Raw genomic sequence first — 23658 nt, 5'->3', positions numbered from 1 at the left:
GAGATTCTCACTTGCTAATACCTGCCGTGAAACGCCTGCTGACAGCCTTTGAGCAGAGGCACGGCCAGAATTTGGCAGTGAGAGGCCGGGCTGGGAAGAGGGTCACTGTTCAACACCTCCTCGGCCTGTGGAGTTAAGCTTTGGCCGAGCTGCATTCAAGATCAGCTCCTAATATTCAAGGTTACTTAATTCAGCATATTTCCTCTGGGGCTTCAATTCCACTAGGCAGCCCGTGGAAGTCTCTTCCAGCTCCAAAAATAAGCTGGAATCTATCAGCATCCGAAAAACTTGCATCTGGTGATGTGAGCTGCACTCTGTGAAATTTTTAGTTTTATGCTAGGTGAAAAACTTGGTGAGTTTGTTTTACTTGGTCTGGTCAACACTGGAAAAGACTTCCCTGGTTTGGATCTTAATTTGCCCGGCCCGCAATTCTTAAAAGCACAACCCTTAACAACAACCCTGCAAGGTAAGCTAGTATTGCAGCTCCTATATTACAGACCGAAGGGAGGAGATAAAGTACCCAGACTTCAGAGTTTAGCTGAGGTTTAAATTCTCTGTATTCCCCGCTGATACTTGATGGCCCCAAATTCGACTGAACAAAGAGATACCTGACATGTGGAAAACACACATAGTAAGATTTTCTTCTTGCTTTATATTAATGCTGCGGAAAAGTTTTGCCTGTTTTGATTCTTTTTCACATGTCAAGATGTAATTGACAGCCATAGGGAGAGGGTTAATTGTTTAAAAATTGCCAACCCCGCCTATTGTCCATGTCCTAGCCTAATAAATAAGTTCATAGTTCTGCAAAAGTTGCCAACTTATTAGCTGCCCTTGCTCCTCTGCTTTGAACAGCGGCAAACATGAGCAAGCATGGATCCTTCTTTCCCCGCTCTGAAAATCTTCACTTGCAGAACAAAGAATTTTGAGAAAAGCAGGAGCTAGCAAAAAAAATGAGAGCTTGGCTATTCCACCTCCTCCCTCCCTCCCTCCCTGGTTATCCAGCAACAATACCGAGAATTCTTAAAAGACAGTGTAATGGCTTCAGCATCGGAATACATTTTTAAAAAATCATTTTTGGGGGGTAGACAAAGAGTTCTCTCGCACAGCCATCCTGAACATTGACACCAAATTCACTGCCAAAATGACACTGGGTTTCACTATACTTTTAGGCATGAGCCAGGGTGTTTCTCAATGTTGCGACTCCAGGAGATTCAGAGGAATAGTCCAAGACGGTATGGCCCTTGTGGGTAAGATAACTTTTAATGTACATCCCTTGGAAATGGAAAAGGCAAACAATATTTTCACACATTGTTCCAGGACAGAGTGACCCAAGGAGAATGACCGGAGAACAGGATTGCTTGTTGTAACAGCCGTTTCCTTGCCAAGCCGTGACCTGGGCAAATGCCCGGGATTGTTACCCTCTGGAGCTGACCCTGATCAGTTATGTTTTTGAAAACTAGATCAGGCCAACCCCAATCTACAGCTGAACCCAGCCTAGACCCCTTCAGCAAGACATTACAAGATGCCCCATGTGTTGATTTTAAATCCTTAAACTGTGTTTCAGGCAAGATCTGGCCTACTAGGGGGTCATCACAAGAGATGGAACAGTTTATTTCAGCCGTGATTCGTTAAAAAAGCAAAAACAAATAATAATGTAATTTTATAAAAAGATCAGTTTCTCCAAGAACGCCCCCATTAAAGCTGGATTTGATTCCGCAGGATTTGTAAATCAAGGCAGAGGTTTAGGAGAATACGCTCTGAACTTAAGACATCTCTAGGCAAAACTTAATCTGAGATAAACAAGAAAGTGACCCCTAATGATTTTTTTTTTAAGTCTTAAAGAATAAATTGATGTGAAGTATGAAAGAAGGGGAGACAGGAGGAAACAGCACTCAAAATCCAAAAGGAAGCATGAACTGACCTTTTAAGATGAGGAGAACCTCCATTTTTTGGGGGGGGGTCGCCGTGACCCCAACATTCCACAATCATCCCTGAACGGTGAAGATTTGGCGAGACCATTGTAGGCATCCCTACAGGAATCTCCTTTTCCGAGGGCACCTTGAGAAACCGGAGGAGAGGGAGCCCTGCCTGCCCTTATCAAGGTGTCATGGACCCCCAATTATTCCTCTGAATCACCGGCCCGGTCAGCCTCCGCAGTAGAAGGGGCTCTCCTCTTCTAGAGCTGAAGGCGTCTCTCGTGGTGGTTTGGTTTGGGTTTTTTGAAGCCGAGAGACATCAACCGCCACGAAAGGGAAGGAAGAGGAAATTTTTTTGTACCAGAAGGAAAGAGCGGAGGGGGCCCCTGTTTCTGGAACTGGGTGTGTATGAGAGAGGAACTGTACCAGAGACTAGCCCCAAGCAAGGCAGGCGAGAGAAGGGGGCCGAGGGGAACCGGCGGCTGATGGAGCAGGATGAACATCTCCAGATCTTACCTTGATGGGGCAATCCATGGCACGCCTCTACCTGCCGTTTCCCACCTACAGCTCCATGGGCAGCTTGCGGAGTTGCATTGGCTGGGGATGGACTTGCACCAGGGGCCGGATGAACAGGGCTCGGGTGTGTGTGTGTGTGTGCATGTGTGTGTGTGTGTGTGTGTGTCTAAATTTGGGAAGTGAAGTCACACAAACCACCAGGGCTGGTTTCCTATTGGTGTGACCAAGCATGTAAGCTCTGAGCCTCCTTTTTTTTTTTTTTTTAATAGCATCGGTTGGTTTGAAAGCAGGTTTTTTATTTTTTCTTTGCAAATGGCAAAGGAGGGGCAAGAAGGCAGGTTAGGAGATACGGAAGGAAAGTGGGGAGACACAGCGATAATCGAGGGGGAACGGAAGAGGGAAAGAAAAAGTGCTTGATCTTCTAAGGACCAACGAATTTCAGTGCAAGGACTCGTTAGATTCGTTTGGATTTTCTTTTTCTTTTAGAACCCCTGGGACGAAAGGGACTGCGAGCCACAAATGAGAACTTCGGCAATTAATCTATAAAAAGTAGAGGCAAGCATGGTAGCCGATTGCATAGTTTATTTTCTATACCCACCTCCCTTTCTACCACAATGGCCTCTACTTTTCTATCTGTAACCCCTTCTCTTCGCGGTGGCATGTCACACCTTAGACAGTTTTTTATTTGCATCGATTCTCGGTTTCTGTAATTTTAGTTGTGTGGTTTACCCGAGGGCTTTGCCATTTAATTGAAAGGGTTGTCTTGTGTTGTCCTGTGTTTTGAGTCTGGGTCAGAAAAGCAAGATATAAAGGAATAGGAGCAATAGTGACTGCGGATGAGGGAAAGACATTCTGCACATGCCCAGAGGCTGCACAGATGTCCATGGACTACAATTCCCATGAGCCCCTGCCAGCAAATGCTGGCAGGGGCTCATGGGAATTGTAGTCCATGTTCATCTGGAGGGCCGCAGTTTGACTACCCCTGGCCTAGGGTCTCCTCCAGGGATGCCAGCCTCCAGGTGGGACCTGGTGGATCCCTGGGAGTTACAGCTCATTTTGAGATTACAGAGATCAGCTCCCCTGTAGGAAATGGATGTTTTGAAGGAAAATGGACCATACCCCATGGAGGTTTCTGTCCTTCGTAGGCTGCATCTCCAAATCTCTCGGAGTTTCCCAACCTGGAGCTAGCAACCATACCACTCAACTCTCGCCTGCTCTGCAAGGAAGCAGATTAATTTGGTGTCTAGGATGCCAACGTGAGCAGCCACATCTGTGTACTTATTTAATTGCATAGGTGCCTATTCTGCACTGAAGTTGGATTTAGCATTAAATCTTTGCATCTTGTTCTAGGCTAGGGATGCCAGCCTTCAGGAGTGACCTGGAGATCCCCCAGAATTACAGCTCCTCTCCGGACTACAGAGATCAGCTCCCCTGGAGAAAAGGGCTGCTTGGGAGGGGGGCCTCTATGGCATCGTACCCCACCAAAGTCCGTCTTCCTGGGGCTCCATCCTCAGATCTCGCAGAGTTTCCCAGCTTGGATCTGACAACTCTGGTGTCCAGGGGTGGGTGGATGGATCTGGCAACTCCTTAATACCGCGGCTGAGGTCCTGCCCCTCTCCAAACCCCTCGGTCCCTCCCTCCCCGGTCTCCACCTCACCCCAAATCTTGAGATTTCCCTCTAGATATTACAACCACACAAAGCTCCTGAAATCGCAGGCTTGTCCCCCAGTTTCCATTTTCTAGTGCTGAAGTTTTACATTTGGATGGGGGGGGGGAAGCAGAAAGGATTGCCACCTTCCAGGTGGGGCCTTGAGATGTCCTGGAGGTACAGCTGATGTTGTGTATGCGAGGCAGCAGAGGGCTGAGCTTGGGGTCTGGAGCAGGATACAAGCAGCCCCGAAGGACAGCCAATGAACTGCCGGATCCCAACCACAGGACCCAATGAACTTGAGCCTTGGACAGCCAATGAGCTGCCAGGTTCCCTACTGCGGGGTCCAAGGAGTTTAAATCAGGCTCTGCTGATCCAATCAAGGCTCAGCGAAGGGCATGTCCACCTCTGCCCATGTGTATATATTGGGGGCAAGTCCCCAGTCAGCGTGGTTACTTCCAACCTGGAATCACGATAAGAAATAAAAGAGATGTAATGCACGACTGCGCCTCGCTTAGTCGAACCCACTATACCAGTGGTCCCCAACCTGCGGCCCGCGGCCCGGCAGGCCATGGCGCCGGGCCGCGGCTCCCTCTTCCCGTCCCCCCGCAGTAAAAAACTTCCCAGGCCGCAAGCTTGCGGCCCGGGAAGCTTCTTACTTCGGGAAGGCGGGGAAAGGGAATCAGGGCCGCGCCCGCGCATAGCGCATCGAGCATTCGCCATACGCGGCTGAAATCGCGCATGTGCGGCACTTTTGCATGGGCGCGAAAGTGCCGCGCATGCATGATTTCGGCTGCGCACGACGCATTCGCGCATGCGCGGTGTGCGGGCACGGCCCGCGCATGCGCGGTGTGCGGGCACGGCCCGCTGCCCTGCCGGTCCCCAGCCTCAGAAAGGTTGGGGACCACTGCACTATACAACAGCTTATTTTTAGACTACATAGATCAGTTCCCCTGGAGAACATGGCTCCTTTGGAGGGTGATTACCATGGTGTCATCTCCTGCTGAGGGCCTTCCCTTCCTTAGACTTCACCCCCAAATCTCCAAAGCGGAGCAGAAGAGCCTCAAGTACATCGCTTGAACCTGAAAACCTAACTGGGCGGGAGGGTTCCTGGGATGGCTTGCTGGGGATGCCTTTGTGTGCCTCGGTGCACACCAAGGTCTCCAAAAGGAGCAAGCTCATCGCCCTCCGTCTAGACCTGCAGCTCCACGACCGTGGCTGAGTGAAGGAGCCCCTTCTGGTGCTGCCCAAAGCTTGATCCGGAGGGCGGGAGAAGGGCCCGCTCAGTTCTCCTGCTCATGAGAAACCTTGCGATTCTTTTGAGGCCTCTCCTCCCGAGCTGCATCGCACCTGGGTTGGGCTTTGTGGGGAGCTGTGAGGGCCTGTGGCTTCCGGTCTCTGTTTTGTACTCTTTGCCTCAGCTCTGGGTCCGTTGCACAATCTCACGGTGTACTCTCGGGCTGAGGCACCTCTCCCCCTCCAGGTTCTCTGAAAGGAGGAGAACTAAGAATGGAGGAGAGGAGGGGGTCACAATGCTGGGAAAAACACAGATGAGGGTAACGTTCGGGGGCTGGAAGTCCTGCCTGATGAGGAAAGGAAGAAGAGTCTGGAACTTTTTCTGGAACTTTTCAGTTTAGAAAAGAGGCAGCTGAGGAGGGACATGATGGAGGTTTATCAAAGTATGCATGGGGTGGAGAGAGTAGACAAAGTGGAATTTCTCTCCTTCTCCCCAAAAAACTAGACCTCAAGGACATCTGGTGAAGCTGATGGGCAGTAGGTTCAGGATGAACAAATGGAAATACTACTTTACACAGAGCTACCCGAGGATGTTGTGATGGCCACAGGTATAAACAGCTTTCAAAGGGGGTGAGATAGATTCATGGAGGAGATGTCAATGGCTACTAACCATGGTGACTATGGGGAACCTCCACATCCAGAGGCACTATTCCTTTGAATCCCAGATCCAGGAGGCCACATCAGGGGAAGGCCTTGGTTTCCCCCCCCCCCTCTTGTTGGCCCTCCAGAGGAACTGAACAAGATGGACTGGACGCTGGACTAGATGGACTATTGGTCTGATTGAGCAGGGTTCTTCTTATGTTCTTTCACCTCATCCACTGCCTGGTTCTTTTTAACCGGAGGTGATTGAAACTGTGACCTTCTGCGTGCCAAACAGATGCCACCTCCCCCATCTAAGGGCAGGAAAAAACAGGGATTGAACCTAGGTCACAAGCCCCCTTCCTCCCCCCATCTTGTCTGCTATGGTAGAATTTATAGAAAGGTGTTGTGGATCACTTGGTAAACAGGAAGATGCTGTAACTGAGTGGCAGCACAAATATGGAAGAACATCTGATTGTGTGCAGAAAGTCCCAGATTTAACCTCTGGCATCTCTAGTTAAAGGATGTCCAGCAGCAGATGCAAGAAAGACTTTTGCATTATGAATTTAGTTGTTATTTAAACGATTCCCCCCCCCCAGCCGCCTTTCTATCTTACAGAACTAAAGGTGGCTTACAAAGCCAGTAAAATAATCTAGTTATTTTTAAAATTTATTTATATATATAATATATTTATATACCGCCCTCCCCGGGGGCTCAGGGCGGTTTACATAATAACACAAGAACAATACATGGAACAGACTTATAAAACATTGTTTTATAAAACATTGTTTTATAAATCTTATAAAACATTTAATTTATTGACCGCCTCTCCCGGCCACCACTTAATGAAAAAAACAACAACACATACAATCTAAAATCTCAGTTCTGTCTGACAGTAAATAAAAGCTAAATTATTCAAATGCAGTCTTAATAGAAACCATCTTGAACTGCTTCCCGAAGAGGCCAGGCATCCCTCCCTGCGGAGGGTGTTCCAGGATCATGGGGCTGTCACCGAAAAGGCCCACCCTTGTATGCTCAACACTCTGGCAAGCCACAGCCCCTCAGAGGTACGGGGCATGGTGCACCAGTGGGGTGACTCAGTATAAGGAAATGGCATGTGCTCATAACGAGACATGTTTAGGGAGGGGCCATGGCTCAGAGGTGGCGTCCAGAAGATTTTGGGTTCAGTCTCTGGCGTGTCTAGTTCAAAGGGTCAGGTAGAAAGTGGTGTGAAAATCTTTCTGCCTCCTGACAGACATTGTTTAGCTAAGCAATACCCTAAATCAGTATGGGGCAGTTTCATGTTTTTTTTCTTAAGAGGATGGGCTGTGGATCAGGGGAAGAGCATCTGCCTTGCATGTTGAAAGAAGAAGAAGAAGAAGAAGAAGAAGAAGAAGAAGAGTTGGTTCTTATATGCCGTTTTTCTCTACCCGAAGGAGTCTCAAAGCGGCTTACATTCGCCTTCCCGTTCCTCTCCCCACAACAGACACCCTGTGAGGGAGGGGAGGCAGAGAGAGCCCTGATATTCCTGCTCGGTCAGAACAGTTTTATCAGTGCTGTGGCGAGCCCAAGGCCACCCAGCTGGCTGCATGTGGGGGAGTGCAGAATCGAACCTGGCTCGTCAGATTAGAAGTCCGCACTCCTAACCACTGCACCAAACTGGCTCTACACAGGTTCAAGCTCTGAGATCTCCAGTTAAAAGGTTCAGGTGGTGGGAAAGATCTCTGCCTGAGACCTCAGAGAGCTGCTGCAGTCAGAGAATAAATGAGTATTATGCACTTTTGGAAGCATTATTTACTACAGTTTCAGAGTCACAATTACACAGCTCCCTTCCCCCCTGGTATTTTCCATTTATTGTGTGCCCCAGCTTTTGTTTGTTGCAATCACAGTACTGACCTCAATGTTCAACAGAAATTGAGTCCAATAGCACCTTTAAGGCCAGTAAGATTTATCTAAGTCGCAAGCTTTCGAGCACTCGAAATCTCAACGTCTTAAATAAATCTCGTTGGTCTTAAAGGTGCTATTGGGCTCAATTTCTGTTGTGCTACTTCAGACCAACACGGCTACCCACTTGACCTCGATGTTGTTGTTGTTACTAATCATCATCATCATCATCATCATCATCATCATCATCATCATCATCATCATCATCGTTTTTCTGGACCACGTCCCAATATGACCTCGAGGCGGTTTACAACATAACAAAATCACCTTAATACATATTTTATTAGCTTTCTCATTAAAAAAAAATTAAGATGATTAAATTTAAAGCAGATCTCTGTCCAGCGACTACTTTAAACTAACTGCCCCCTCCCCTGTTCCTGCCATCTTTCCTTTTCCCTGCCCGTTGGTAGCCTGGAAGAGAAGGGGGAAAGGGCCTAAGAAGGACAGAGAGAGGCCCATGTTGAATAGCCCTAACCATGGCCTTAATGCCGTCTTCCGGTTCTTGCCGAACTGTCATAGCTCTGTTATGGTTTGACTCAGGATAAGGCAGTGCCCTTGAGATGATAATGTGAGGGATTGAGTTCCAGTTGGCGTAGCAAGACGCTTAAGGGCAGGGGGAGGGAGAGAATTTCTCCTTTTCTCCCTTACTCAACGTGAGGATGTTACTCAATCCATGGGGTTTGTGGTTTAGGGCTTCTTAAGTACAAAGGTTGTGAAACCAGTCATGGCTGCCATTGTGCTTCTTCTTCCCCAGAAAAGCAGGCACACCAGAGAGAGGCGATGTGGTGTCATGTGGAGTCTTGTGTGGACAATAAACACACGAGCTTTGTCAGCTTCCGTGGAAGCAAAATCCTGAGCCGGTGAAGGAATACTCACTGTCTACTATTGAAAACAACAATTTTCAAGTTACACCGGAGTCTGCCCTCCCTCGGCCAGTGCAGGACGTTGGCATGAATAAATATTTAGCCTTGACTGTCTTGAAGTTTTGAAATTGTTAGGCGAGAGTAGGGCCAGTGAGGCACAGAGTAGCCAGCTTTGGATTGGGAGATACCTGGAGATCCTGGAGATAGAGCCCAAGGAGGGGGTTGGGAGGGGAGGGGATAAGTCCATAGATGCATCTTCTCTAGGGGAACTGGTCTTGTTCATCTGGAGATCAGGTATTATAGCGGATATCCCCAGGTGCCACCTGGAGGTTGGCAACCCAATGGGGAGGCTGGGGTTTGGATAGGGGAAGGGCCTCAGTAAGGCCAACCTCTATAGCATGCTCCACACCCCTTCTTGAACCCCGCTGTCCTCAGGCTCCAGTCCACAAATCTCCAGGGATTTCCCGACCCAGAGGTGGCAACCCTTTACATAAAGTCAATAAAACTCTTTTTGGACATACAGAATTCCTTGCACGTTTCTGTGGCTCCTCTGAAAGAGGGAAGTGTTTGATGGAGAAAGAAGGCCTTGCCAAATGCACAAGTGGCAACTCCCTGGTTTGCAAGACAAATGACAATAGGGACTCAGCCCCCTCGAAAGCTTTTAAGCGCACTCTTATGTACATGGGCACCGAGACTTGGTGCAGACTGGATGCTGATGAACTAGTCAATGTCAAACATAGTTGAGACTCCATAAATGGGCCGATCGTAATGTCCCATTAAAGGCCCCCACACATGTCTATAAGTTCCTTGAGTTCTGATGTTTTCATTCGGTGTTTCTGGTTGGACTTGGTGCTGAATAAAGAGCTGTGGTTTTCGAAGAAATTGCATCTGCCGTCTGCCAAACCCACAGGCTTAACATACACGTTTGGGTGCACGAGGCTTGCTGTGACAGTGTGGCTCTCATGCGCTTTGTTTTGCAAATGGAAAGGGTGTGATTTTTATCAGTAAGAAGAAGTGGGGCACGCTCGCGTCTCCCTCGACCCCTTTCTCCGCTGCCAGTTCTCCCTGGGATCACAACAAGGACTTTCAATCGTGACTCCAGAAGGACGGCTGCAAAATCGAATCCCCCCTCCCCTCCCGGGAACAGATTTGTTTGTTTAGTTAGAGGAAGGGTGGGGGAGGCCTTGACGATCTGTTCCCTGCGATTGCATGTTGCTCTGCCCCAAAATTACTCTCCACTTGAAATGCACATAGCGCCTACAAGTTAAAGACTGAGTGTGGCCTGGGTAGAGTAGGTTCCCAGTCTCCAGGTGAGGTCTGGAGATCTCTTAGGGTTGCCAGCGACAGGTTGGGAAACCCTTGGAGATTTGGGGATGGGGCTCAGGGAGGGCAGAGACCTCAGTGAGGAACCATGTCATAGAGAGCACCCACCAAAGCTGTAAGTTTGGTCGATCTCCAGGTTTCACCTGGAGCCTGGCCTCCAGGAGATCTCATATCCTGGACTCATGAGTTCACAATATGCTTCCCAGCCCCAGTAATGAATTCTCAGGCTGTCTAGCGATGCATTACGGCAAGGGTAGTCAACCTGTGGACCTCCAGATGTTCGTGGACTACAATTCCTATGAGCCCCTGCCAGCAAAAGCTGGCAGGGACTCATGGGAATTGTAGTCCATGAACATTTGGAGGACCACAGGTTGACTACCCCTGCATTAAGGTACATGAATGCACAGAGTCTGCTGCATGTTCATGCCGTGGGTTGCCTGTTGAACATACAAAGCCACTTCAGACTGAAGTGGACCATCGGCTCAACGATGTGTGTATTGTCCCCCAGGTTGCAAGCAGCTCTCCAGCAGGGTTTTAGGTCGAGGATTGTCACATCACCTACTTTCCTTTTAGCTGGGAGTGAAACTGGTACCATGCCAAGCAGATGCTCTACCATGAAGATTCTCTACCCCCTCCAGTTACTATTTTCCCACTTATATTACCTGGGATCTTGGCTGTGGAAGCTTTGAGTCTTCTGGATAGGGGCATGATGTAGGAAGGCAGGGTGGGCTACCAGCCTCCAGGTGGGAACTGGAGTTCTCTTGGAATCGCAGCTGATCTCCAGGCTGCAACAATCAGTTCCCCCGGAAAAGTAGATGCTGTAGACCAGCCTTCCTCAACTTTCTTACCTTTGAAAAAACCCCGAAACATTCTTCAGGCTTTGAGAAACCCCAGAAGTGGCGCAATCATACAGAATATAGCTGGGAAGCACAGCTGTGTACACGCCCACCTGGGGGGGGTTCCCCTTCTCACCCCCTCCAGGCCCATTATTGGCCATTTTTGGGGGGTGGGGGGGCAGATCAACACGGCCCTATATGGTCCTATCACCTGATAAATGTTTAGCCAATTACAAATATATTTAAAAATATTAAAACATTAATTAACTCCCTCCCATTCAGGAAACCCTTCCAGGGCTGTCAAGAAACCCCAAGGTTTCACGAAATCCCAGCTGAGAAAGCCTGCTGTAGAGGGTAGATTATGGCACTGCATTGCCTCTGAGTGCCCTCCCCTCCCCAAACTCCAACCTTTCCAGGCACAGCCCCCAAATCTCCAGGAATTTTCAAAGCTGGTGTTGGCAACCTCAGGTCCAAATCTGGTGCTCTAACCACTACTCAGTGCCAGCAGCGGTTCAAGCATGAATCGTCCCTGAGCACAGGCAGCCCTGAGAAGTGTTGGAATGTAGCCGGTTCCGTCGCTGGCAGCTCTGATGATGAGGATCAGGAAGAAGATGAGGTGAGAGATCAGGAGAAAGGCTGCCAGTCAGAGTGAGCAATACTGACTTTCACAGGCCAAGGCTCTGACTCATTTTAAGGCGTGTTTGTATGTGGTCACTAACAACAACCTTGTGAGGTAGAGTAGTCTGGGAGAGAGAGAGAGAGAGAGAGAGAGAGAGAGAGAGAGAGAGAGAGAGAGAGAGAGAGAGAGAGAGAGAGAGAGCAGCTAGCCCATAGAATCATTAAAGAGACCTCCTGGGCCATCTAGTCCAACCCCCTGCACCATGCAGGACGCTCACAACCCTATCGCTCATCCACTGTCACCTGCCACCCCCTTGAAACTTCTCAGAATCAGCCTCTCCGTCCGATGGCTATCCAGCCTCTGTTTAAAAATCTCCAAAGATGGAGAACCCACCACTTCCCAAGGAAGCCTGTTCCACTGAGGAACCACTCCTACTGTCAGGAACTTCTTCCGGGTGTTTAGACGGAATTTCTTTTGAATTAATTTCATCCTATTGGTTCTGGGTCAAGAGAGAGCAGCTGGCTCATGATCCCCCACGGTGTTTTAAGGCAGAATTGATACTTGAACTTTTAGCCTAACCACAAATCCCCTGTGACAGTTGTGTGCATGGGCCTCGGGGAAATTCATTACTGTTTTGCGATACCTCTTGGGCCAAAGTAACCGATGGTTCATACCTAGGGTGCCATCTTCCCTGTGTGGCCTGGAGACTCAGAACTAGAAGTGATTTCCGGATGATAGAGATCAGTCTCCCTAGAGAGGGTGGGGTCTATAGCGTTCTGTTCAGCTGAGTTCCCTCTGGGGTTGCCAACTGGGTAGGGAAATACCAGGAGATTTGGGGATGGAGCCTGGGGAGGGACCTTAGCATGATACAATGTCATAAAATCCACCCAAAGCAGCCAGTTTTCTCCAGAGAAACTGAAGCTTGGCTGTCTGGAGATCAACTGCAATAATGGAAGATCTCCAGGTGCCTCCTGGAGGCTGGTAGCCCTACTTTCCTACCTCAAAGCCCACCACCAGGCTCCACCCTCAACATCTCCAGGAATTGTCCAACCCGGAGTTGGGAAGGAACATAACGGAGGGCCTAGCAGTCACAGCCCAGCAGGGCTCCGACCTTTCTCTGTTTTGTGTCTTCCACCCGGTCGGGCTTTGAAGGAAGCCGGGGTGTCTCCTTTCAAGATTTATTAGGGTCGGGGGGAAAGCCTGCCCAGGCGATTGCAGCCGGCTGCATCACGGTCCCCAGAGATAAACACACCAGGCCTGCTTCCTCTCCCCGCTCCTCCCTCCCCCTCCTCCCCTCGGATTCTGGCCACCTGGCCTCGGGTCTGGGCCTGCGGAGTCGTGATAGACCTGCATCCCCTGCCTGTGATGTCATGGAAACTCCATCCTCCCCCCAAATGCAGGAAAAGTCACGAAACGTGAACCCAGCCAATGAGGAGGCAGGGGAAGGGGGTTATGAATAGGGGCAGAAAGGGGCAACAGCTCAGTCTACGGCCTGCAGGTTTTCTTCCCCCAGGAAGAGAGGATTTTGTAGTTGGGCAGGCAGGGGTAGTCAAGGGTAGAGACTGGACAGGCTCCAGAAGCTTTGCTGGCTGAAGAAGAGGGGGCTCTTGCCTCCCTGAAGGCACCGGTGGACCACCCATCCCAGGAAACTGCATTGCAGAAAGGTGTGTAGACAGCAAATCCGGAGGCATCAATGTAGGGTTGGAGGGACCACAGAATTCCCCCCTCCAACGCAACCATTTTCTCAAACTGAGCTCTGCCTTCTGTGGATCAGTTGTGATTCTGGGAGGTCTCCAGACCCCACCTGGCGGCTGGCAGCCCTACCTAGAATTGGAGAATGGTCTTAACCAAGATGGGGTATTTTAACAATGAATGCATGTGAAGAACCTGTAATATTCAGTGGGTTGGATGACACCAGCTCTTCCGTTGATGGAGAGTAGAGCGGCCACTAAGAAGGTAATACTGGGAATTTGGGGAGCTGCGTGGACAAGAGTGGGGAGAAAGGGAATCAAGGGAACTTGGGTAAAAGAATATCCTGTCTAGATTTGAGAAAGGGGGTGGAAATGCCTTGCAGAAAGCATGCTGGGAAGGGCTGAGCCAACCTTTGCTTTAGGGTTGTCAGGCTGGTAAAAGGTGGAGTCTTTGGGGGTGGAGCTGGGGGCGGGAGGGATCTCACCATGGCACAATGCCATAGAGTTCACGCTCCAAAGCGGTCATTTTCTCCAGGGGAACTGGTCTCTGTTACGTGGAGATCAGCTGTAAAAGCAGGAGATCTCCAGGCCCCGCCTGGAGGTTGGCAACCTTAATTTGAGACCTCGATCTGTCTGTCATTCCAGGTGTAAAACCGGGCCTGCCCTGCAAGGCGCTCTTGAGTAAACTGGTTTCATCGCTTCTGTCTTGACCCGCAGATGGGAGACCAGGATCCTTCGTGGTTCTGCTGGATGGGCTCGGCCCAGCAGGTGGTGCCGTCTGGAGCAGAGATCGAAGGGCCAGGTAAAGGAGATCTTCTCTTGCCAGGAAAGTGCACTTGTTGGGGTACAGCGGTCATGGGGCTGGACTGGGATCTGGGGACCTCACTTCCAAACCCCAGTCAGCCCATCCTTAAGTAGGAGCAAATCTACCAAAAGATTTTTTTCTTCAAGATTTCATGAATGAGTCGTTTATTTAGAATGCAATGCTTTTTTTGTAATTTGTATGAAACAGTATCAGGTTAGATGGCTGTTTGTACTGCAAATAAACAGGAGGCTGGGTGTGAATGTCTTCTTTAATTCCCAAATAAAACATTTATCCCACCCATATATCCCACCCATATCAGTGTTTCTTTGCAAAGGTTTGGTTCATACCAGTAACAAATTCTGATTGATTTTTTTAAACATTTCATTTTAAATGTTAAGTAGATTTCACTGTATTTATATGTTTTAAAATATTTAACACTGCCCTGAGCCAGCTTGCTGGAATGGGCGGTTTATTATTATTATTATTATTATTATTATTATTATTATTATTATTATTATTATTATTATTATTATTATTATTATTATTATTATTATTATTATTAATAATAATAATAATAATAATAATAATAATAATAATAATAATAATAATAATAATAATACAATGGTTCTTCCTGGCCCTTTGATGTGATGCTTTATTTTATTAGTAGCTTCACTTATAACCCAATCAGGGATCCAAAGCAGCTAACATTGTCTTCCTCTCCCAGCAAGTCTTCATGGCGGAGGGAGGATTTGAACCTGAGCCTCCCAGATTTTAGAACCAGCTTAGTGTAGTGGATAAAGAGTGGCCGCCTCTGGTCTGGAGAACTGTGTTTGGTTCCCCCCCCCCCCCTTATCCTCCATGTCCAGTCAGCTGGGTGACCTTGAGCCAGTCCCAGTTCTCTCAGAACTCTCTCAGCCTCACCTGCCTCACAGGATGTCTGCTGTTGGGAGAAGAAAGCAAAGTGATTGTAAGTCACACGGAATTTAAAAACGGGGTACAAAAAAAAAACAAAAAACAGCTCCTCTGCTTCTATTCTTACACTCTCATTGCTATAACACATCTGCTCATTCATGACAATGTGAATCCACTCTCCACCTTAAAAAAGGAATGGCGGCTTTAAATGCCCTTCAAATACTTTGGGTTTTAAATGCTATTTTGAAAAGGACTCGTTCTTTCCTATGATTTAGGAGACTAATCCTTCAGCTTGTCACACATAAAAACTCACTTTCATTTCTTAGAGGGTTGTGCTTCTCCTGCCTCTCAGGGCTCGGCTGCTGTTGAGCCAGCGTACAAGAACTTTACAGGGGTCTGTCTGTCTGTCTGTCTGTCTATCTATCTATCTTTGCAAGTTCTGTACTGAGGCTTCTTTTTCTTTCCCTACCAAGGCATCATGGAAGAGATGTTCTCCCAAGAGGAAGACTTCAGCGCCCTGGATTCTTGGTTCCGGCCCCCAAACGAAATGGATCAGCAACTTCCAAACTGGGGCGGAGGGAGCTACCTAGCTGAGCTCGAGGACTTTCAGGAGGAGAGGCGTTTCCATCATATCTCTGGCTTGAAAGGTGAATGGTTTCGGGTGCTGCTGGTGACCGCAGGGCCCGTAAGACGGAGCTCTTCCACCAGGCATTTGGTTGAGGCAGGCCAGGCAGATCGGGTCCCTCCCTCTCTATGGCTCCCACCATAATTCCGCCCAACCCACTGGGCTATCAGTAGGAGTTACTTCAATGTTTAATTTTTCTACTGTTCCGTGTTGCTTGTTGTTTCACTTCATTCATTATTGTCAATCTAAGTTACTTGTATCCTTTCTGTTCTGTTTTATGTGAACCGCACTGAGCCTTCGGGGAGGGCGGTATAGAAATATAATAATAAATAATAAATAAATATAGGCCCTATGGGGACTCTGCCTTTGATATCTGGGCATCCATCTGGGGATGGATTGGGGAGGGGGTGGGTTTTTAGATTGTATTTCTACTAACTTGGCTATTATTTATTTGTTTGTTTGTTTGTTTATGTGTTGCATTTATATACTGCCCTCCCCTGAGGCTCAGAACGGTTTACATAGAACGTAGAAAACAATACAAGGAACTTAGTTTTTCCATAATGTATAGATGACCACCACAATAATAATATTACCATTAATAACTGTAACAGAGGTAACTTTAACAGTGCAAACAGGTCCAGGGGCAGGATGATTGCCTGGATTTCTGGGAGGGAGGGAGGGAGGGAGCAGGGGCCCTGTAGATGCTGCTGGTTTCACTCGGCCTCAACCAAATGCCTGGCGGAAGAGCTCCCTTTTGCAGGCCTGCGGAACTGTTTTACCTCCATCAGGGCCCTGATTTTGTTATTGTTGAGGGGTCATATTATATTTTTATTATGTCACATTGTATTTTATTCTTTTACTGTAAACCACCATGATCTGGGTTGATTTCAGGAGTGGCAGGGATAAATCGAAATATAAATTTAAAAAATAGAGCCAGTTTGGTGTAGTGGTTAGGAGTGCGGACTTCTAATCTGGCATGCCAGGTTCGATTCTGCACTCCCCCACATGGAGCCAGCTGGGTGACCTTGGGCTCTCCACGGCACTGATAAAACTGTTCTGACCGAGCAGTGATATCAGGACTCTCTCAGCCTCACCCACCCCACAGGGTGTCTGTTGTGGGGAGAGGAATGGGAAGGCGACTGTAAGCCGCTTTGAGCCTCCTTTGGGTAGGGAAGAGCTGCATATAAGAACCAGCTCTTCTTCTTCTTCATAACCCTCACCCCTGCACAGAAACTGCTGCATTTGGTAGCTGGGTGAACAAAACTGTGATGCAATTTGTCTCCATTTGTCGCCCCTAGACTTCCCGGACTACACAAACACCATTGTGGAATTTACCCAGGTTTCCTCCTACCAGGAGGATGGAGGCTCCTGCTACACAGGTGAGCTTGGAGGTGATGTGGAGAAGAAAAGAACGGAGAGGAAGGATACTTGTTTGAGGGCACAGAGCTGGGATTTGCTATGTGATCGAACAAGGATGAGCTAGATTGGGGTCCCCGACCTTTTGAGCCTGTGGGGACAGGCCTGTGGGATTCTGACCTGGTGTAATGGGCACAGTCACAAGATCGCTGCCACAATGTGGCTGCCGGACCTGGCGCCAGCCACAAAAAGTTTGCCACGGTTTAATATCCCACAAAACAATGAGAGATGCAGTAGTACAATCAACACAACAAAGGAAAACTGCCTCTCTTATGGAAATACGAATAAAGAAAACTGTTTCTTGCTTGCTAGAAGTTATTTATTTTGCTTGTAGTGAGTAAAGCATGTTTCAGTGTGTTCATCTTCTTCAGTTATATTAACTGAGGTGTAAATCATTATATAAATGACTGAGGAAGCTCAATATGAAATTATTCAAGGTGACAGAACGTCTAGTTCCGCAAGGGCTACAAAAGATCAGTTGTTGTGGGCAGCCTTTGTGGAACAAGAGGTTTTGTCATCAAGACAGGTTTTCTTTATTCATATTTCCATGGAGATGCGGTTCTTCTTTGTTGTCTTTACGGCTTGACGTCCGCCCCTCAGTGCTGTAGTGGGAGTTGCTGACCCAGCGAAATTTTTTAAAATCTTGGCAGCCAATGAAATCTCCCGTAACCAACCAGAACGCTTGCTGAACAGAACCACTACCTGGCCCCACCTACACCTAGGCATAGGTGTGGCCAGGCAGTGTGGTGCCCACGGACACATTGTTGGGGACCTCTGCGCTAGATGCATCTGCGTTCAAATGTCACCCTCGAGGCTGACTTACTTTCATGCTTGCCTGCTCATTCCCATTCCGTATGATGCCGAGTGGGAAAACTTCCCGGTTTAAGACTTGCATGAACCTGCTCCCTCCCCTGGCACCTGTCTCTAGCACAGGGAATGTGGAATTGACTCCACTGGCTGGGTTCTCAAGCTACTAGACCTCAGTGAGGGTTCACTACTCCAGCTTTAATTGGCAATCCCTCAGCCCATCTAGGAGTCCTTTTTAAAACTGTCTGTAGCTGGAGGCATCTTTGTCCGGCAATCTCCCACCAGTTCCTCTGTGAAGAGGCTGGGGTTCCAATTCAGAATCTTCCGCCTCTTTCAAATAAGGGGAAACCCTGCAGATCTCCCTTGTTAGCATTATTCAGAGCTCACAGCCCCTTGTGTGGGGCTCCTTAGACTAAAGCCAGGGCCACCTGGAATCAGGTTTGATCAGGTGACGTTGGACCAGATCCTTCTCTCGTCCTAACCTACCTCACAAGGTTGCTGGGAGATTAACACGGACCAAAACCATGTAATGCTCTCCTGAGCTCCTTAGAGAATGGATGAGGGGAGAAAACAACAAAGGAGCAACCTGCTATTCTGCACACGATAATGCACTTTCAATGCACTTTAGAAGTAGATTTTCCTGTTCTGCACAGGACAATCCAATTGCCGAAGCACATTGAAAGTGCATTATTCTATGTGTGCGGAATGGGCCCTAGTTACAAGGGGAAAGATGTGGCATTCAACAGGTGTGGCTGAGGGAGAAGGGGCAGAGCACTTGAGGACTTTTGTCCTCTGCTTACACTGATAATACCCTGTATTAATTCATGCTGGTGTGGTTGGAAAGAGTTGGATTGTCCAAACCAGAAGGTCTCTCTCCTGCCCTGAATAGTGGCCCCTGTCACAGTTTCTTAGTGACCTAGTTATGTAACGTCCTTTAGCTTCCAGACTTAACCTAGAGAGCGTCCCGTCTCGGCTGGACAATTCCTATCATCCGGGCTTCCCACCTCATTCCTTGACGTTTTCACTGTACCCGTGGTCTCCTGAAGAACAGACAGCTGGTTCTCATCTTCCACTTCCACAGGGCCAAGGAGATCTGGGTAAGGCAACGGGGGGGACGCACTGCCCTGAGAGCAACACCTGATTTATTTATTTGTTTGTTTGGATTTTTATACTACCCATTCTTTACAGCTCTGGGTGGTTTACATTCTTTACAGCTCATTCTTTACAGCTCTGGGTAACCTGATCTTTGTCAGGTTGTAAGAGCAGATCTCCAGTTACCACCTGGAGGTTGGCGACCCTAGTACGGAGAATCCCGCAACTGAATAACTTGTTGAGCAAAGTAGTATTTTCTTTTCTCTGCCTTGAATCGATTGCCGATCCACTTCATTGGGTGTCCCCAAGTTCTGGTATTGAGGGAGAAGGGGGAAAAGTGCTCTCTGTCCAGTCTCTCTGCCTTGTGCCTAATCTTAAAAAGGTCTATCCTCCTCCCCCGAGGGCCCCTTCCTATAAACTGAAAAGTCCCCGACTCTTAATTTCTTTAAAACTTCCTACCTTATAGGAACGCAAGGTGGCTTTTACCGTTCCTTTAGTCAGATGAATGGATTTTTCATGCGTTTAGAAAATAGCTCTTTTGCTGCAGCTGCCTGCAGATGGATGAATCCTTTCCCCTTATCAGAAATGGTACTCAGCACAAACACACACCATCGGTCTTCCATTGTGATAGGGGACTTCCAGCGTCCCACTCACATGCTGCTATTCTTTCCAGAACAAACCTTCTCCAGGGCCGCAGCCTCTTGTGACTGGGCTAGGAGGCCTGTCCCAGCTGACAGCAGCCAGCCTAGCACCTCCGACTGCGATTCGTGTCAATGTGAGCAAAACGTCAGGAGAAAGAAGGTGCCACGGGATGTTCACAGGCCCCGAAGGGTCCACACAGGTAACGGTGGGTGTAGAACTTGGGGGGACGGGCAGTGTGTGTATGTGTGTGTGTGTGTGTGTGGGGGGGGTGAATGCAAAGCTTTGAAACAGGATACTGAGGTGGGAGAGCAAGCTTGGTGTAGTGGTTAGGAGTGCAGAATTCTAATCTGGCATGCCAGGTTCGATTCTGCACTCCCCCACATGCAGCCAGCTGGGTGACCTTGGGCTCACCACAGCACTGAGAAAGCTGTTCTGACCCAGCAGTAATATCAGGGCTCCCTCAGCCTCACCCACCTCACAGGGTGCCTGTTCTGGGGAGAGGAAAGGGAAGGTGAACGTAAGCCGCTTTGAGACTCTTTCTGGTAGAGAAAAGTGGCATATAAGAACCAATTATCTTCAATAATATCAGGGCTCTCTCAGCCTCACCCAGCCTCACCCATCTCACTGTTGTGGGGAGAGGAAAGGGAATGGGATTGTAAGCCGCTTTGAGGCTCCTTCTGGTAGACCTATTATGCACGGGGGTTTTAGCGCACATTCGGGGTGGAATGGCGGCGACTAAAATCACGGATAACGCACGGAGCCGGCTGCAACCGGCTGCAGCTTCGGTGCATGCCGCCGAAAAAGCCGCGTCAGTGAAACGCGGAAGAAAGCGCAGCTTCCGGGTGAGCGGGGCGCAACCAGAAGCGGCGCCCGGATCGGCGCGTGCATAATCGGTTACTCTGGGTTTTGCCGCCGTCGCGCCCCGCCCCGTGCATAACCGGTATGCGTCGCGTCTTCCCCCTCCGCGTTTTCCATGTGACCCGAAATCGCCGTTTCGGCGGCCGTGCATAATGGGCCGTAGAGAAAAGTGGCATATAAGAACCAACTTTTCTTCTTTCTGATTTTATGTTGCCTTAAAAGCCCTTAGTCCTAGCAGAAAAGCACTCTGCACATGTCTCAGAGGAATGGTTATTTCTCCTTTTCTGGGGCTGATTTGCTTCATGCCCATCTTTGCCTCGATCCCATTATTTTCTGGCCAGGTTCAGGTCCCATCCAGTTGTGGCGCTTCCTGCTGGAACTTCTCCAGGATGGTTCATGCCAGGCCTTCATCTGCTGGACGGGGAACGGTTGGGAATTCAAACTCCGAGATCCTCATGAGGTAAGGGCCATTCCTTCCCTCTTGCTATACATTGATCATATGGGCAGTTCATAAGAATAATAGAATCATAGAGTTGGAAGGGGCCATACAGGCCATCTAGTCCAACCCCCTGCTCAACGCAGGATCAGCCCTAAGCATCCTAAAGCATCCAAGAAAAGTGTGTATCCAACCTTTGCTTGAAGACTGCCAGTGAGGGGGAGCTCACCACCTCTTTAGGCAGCCTATTTCACTGCTGAACTACTCTGACTGTGAAGAATGACTGCCAATCCTGAACAAAACGTAATGCTGATATTTGAGCCTGTTTTTTTACAGGGGAGAAAAAGCACGTTCTTAGTCCTTATGAAGGTGGAAAGCAGTAAACAAATAGGCACTACTGGCAAACAATACCGACTAATATTATTATCATATTTCTCATATGGCAGAGTTACACAAAGGAAGTGTATAATTATTATATAAAATAAATAACCAAATTGATACAATGGGTATGCAGACCTCTTGGGCCATTTCCCTAAATACTAATATCTAAGTTTTCAATCCACTCCATCTCAGATGGGGAGAGTTCAAAGAGCTCCATCACATCTTCCTAGAAAGCATGACGTTCACATTCCTGTGACAGATGGGAAATTGTTTGGGATTCCATTTGGGAACTAGTATTTTACCCCATTTAAAGAATAAGGTCTGCACAAGTGCCAGAGCCTGCTCATGAGCCCATACTTTGTGTGGCAAATCTTGAGGGCCTCTCATTGGTGTTTATCAGGTTATTAATATCAGGTGGAACTCATTGCATCCATGTTGACAACCAGATTTGGTGGTTGCGGGATTTGTGCAGATCTTGTAGCTGGGTGTTGGGATCTTAGTCTGGATAGGCCCGCATCAGCCATGTCTCTTTGGATAGGCAACTCTCTTTTTAATGATCTTGCTATATTCACAAAGAGGAGCATCTGGTCTTCGGAGTTGTGAAGGAGCAATATGGCACAACATGGGCAGGTAATAGGTCAGAGTAGGCGTTAATATATCTGCTGGTGGAGCTCGGAAAGTAAATAGATCTGTAACTAAAAGTTTTGGTTTTCTAGGTTTTAGAATAGCAGCTATGTTTCTTGAAGTCCTCCAGGAGTCTTCCTGTTCTCATGTTGTCAGTGAGACACTTTGTGAGTCAGTTCTCTGTGAACGTGCTACTGTTTATCAGGAACTCATTATAGATGCATTCAAAGCATGGTGACTTTTCACTTTTGATGTCCTTAGGTGCCTATCCATGTACCATTCCTGCTTAGCTTCTGAAATCTGACAAGATAGGCTGTATCAGGCTGCCTTTCCTAATAATCAGTACAAACCTGTAATAATAACTGTGAGCCCTCAACATGCAACCAACTCATGACCTCAGGATCATGAGCATTTTCACAGCAGGTGGATGAGCAGAGGTGGTTCTGTCATCTTTGTAGTCTTTCTTGGTCCTGCTTACCTGCCAAGGTCCTGCTTACCTGCCAAAATCAAGCTGCCCCATACCACTCTACATCCTGGCAACTGGAACCAAGAGGTCAACCACTGTTGAACGCTGCTTGCTGGTAGAGCTCTCTCTTGCTAAATACATACACTTCTCTCCTCTACTCCCACCAGGTGGCCCGGCGCTGGGGCAAGCGGAAGAATAAACCCCGCATGACCTATGAGAAACTGAGTCGGGGGCTGCGCTACTATTACCACAAGAACATAATCCACAAAACCAGCGGCCAGCGCTATGTCTACCGCTTTGTCCGTGATGTCCGGGGCTTGCTGGGGGAGTTGGCCGAGCAGCTGCAGAATCAGGAAGGGAGAGCGGTGGTCTCGTAAGCAATTTCTGCCTCCCAGAATGCTACAGAAAAAACTTACTGGCAGCAGCGTAGCTTCCAAGGGTTCCCAAGGGTTATGGTCATAATGGGGAGACCTTGCCAGGTTTGTTTCGGAGATGTGCTAACTGGCAAAATGCTCCAGGAGACACCAAAAGGCAAGATCCTCGTGAGACAAACCGGGACTGTTTGGACACTTAATATGCAATTCCTGTACTACTTCTTCTCTCTCTCTCTTTTTTAACAATACAACGGTGTATATAAGGGAAAGGAACAGAATAAAAAATGGATTAGTTCAGTAACTTCCCACTTGGCTCATTCAACATGCTGCGGTGGATGGGGAAGACAACCCCAACAGAAGCACAGTATAGGAGGATACACGACTTTGGAAAGGAAGATTTAGGATATTATGCACTGTCTCCCAGCATAGTTTCAAAGGGTAGCTGTACTGGTTTGCAAAAAAGCTGGATTTGAATCCAGTCGTGCTTGACTGGATTTGAATCCAGTCAAGGTTTGGAGGGGATATAAATTTGAGAATCAAAGCTCCATTCAAGCAGATGCCTTGAATGCCTATTTATTTATTTAAATTTCTATACTGCCCTTCACTACGGCTCTGGGCAGTATATCACACACACACACCTTGTTGGCCTCCTGAGGTGCTATTGGACTTTAGGTCTCCGAAAAGGAGATTTTGCTGCAGTCCATGGCTTTTGTCTAGATGTGTGATGGAACATTCCATGGCCCTAGGACCGGGGAAGGGATGGGGCTGAGCTCAAATCTCCTTCTACCAGGGAAGCTTCCAGGGTCATCTTGGGCCATTGGCCCTTGCTCCAGCAGCACCTTAAAGACCAGCAAGATTTACTAAGGTAGCTTTCCGAATCAAAGCTCACTTCTTCAGTAACAAGCGAGAATGAAGCCCTTATATGCACATCTAAAGGTGGGTCGGGTCGCTGTGTTGTTCTGAAGCAAGAGAACTAAGCTGGAGTCTAG

The 23658-nt window shown here is 48.2% G+C and overlaps 2 protein-coding genes across 4 annotated transcripts in view; one reads left to right on the top strand and one right to left on the bottom strand.

Moving 5' to 3' along the window:
* The window catches only part of LOC143837309 (retroviral integration site protein Fli-1 homolog), a 43007-nt gene extending 40430 nt beyond the window's left edge, over nucleotides 1-2577 (bottom strand). For all 3 annotated transcript variants that reach the window (XM_077336954.1, XM_077336956.1, XM_077336955.1), the window contains exon 1: nucleotides 2433-2577. In XM_077336954.1, coding sequence (XP_077193069.1) covers nucleotides 2433-2450 — 18 coding nt within the window. In that variant the 5' untranslated portion in view covers nucleotides 2451-2577. The remainder of the gene's footprint in view (nucleotides 1-2432) is intronic.
* LOC143838860 (uncharacterized) overlaps nucleotides 1-22966 on the top strand; it is a 65633-nt gene extending 42667 nt beyond the window's left edge. The window contains exons 3-9 of the mRNA XM_077340771.1: nucleotides 13949-14033; nucleotides 15422-15595; nucleotides 16872-16952; nucleotides 18735-18893; nucleotides 19562-19729; nucleotides 20730-20848; nucleotides 22463-22966. Of these exons, the coding sequence (XP_077196886.1) occupies nucleotides 13949-14033; nucleotides 15422-15595; nucleotides 16872-16952; nucleotides 18735-18893; nucleotides 19562-19729; nucleotides 20730-20848; nucleotides 22463-22672 (996 nt within the window). The 3' untranslated portion in view covers nucleotides 22673-22966. The remainder of the gene's footprint in view (nucleotides 1-13948; nucleotides 14034-15421; nucleotides 15596-16871; nucleotides 16953-18734; nucleotides 18894-19561; nucleotides 19730-20729; nucleotides 20849-22462) is intronic.
* The last annotated feature ends 692 nt before the right edge of the window (nucleotides 22967-23658 follow it).

The sequence above is a fragment of the Paroedura picta genome, chromosome 5 (assembly GCF_049243985.1).
Source record: "Paroedura picta isolate Pp20150507F chromosome 5, Ppicta_v3.0, whole genome shotgun sequence".
NCBI classification, from domain to species: domain Eukaryota; kingdom Metazoa; phylum Chordata; class Lepidosauria; order Squamata; family Gekkonidae; genus Paroedura; species Paroedura picta.
The sequence above is the reverse complement of the archived record's forward strand: the minus strand, read 5'-3'. Positions and strand labels throughout refer to the sequence as shown.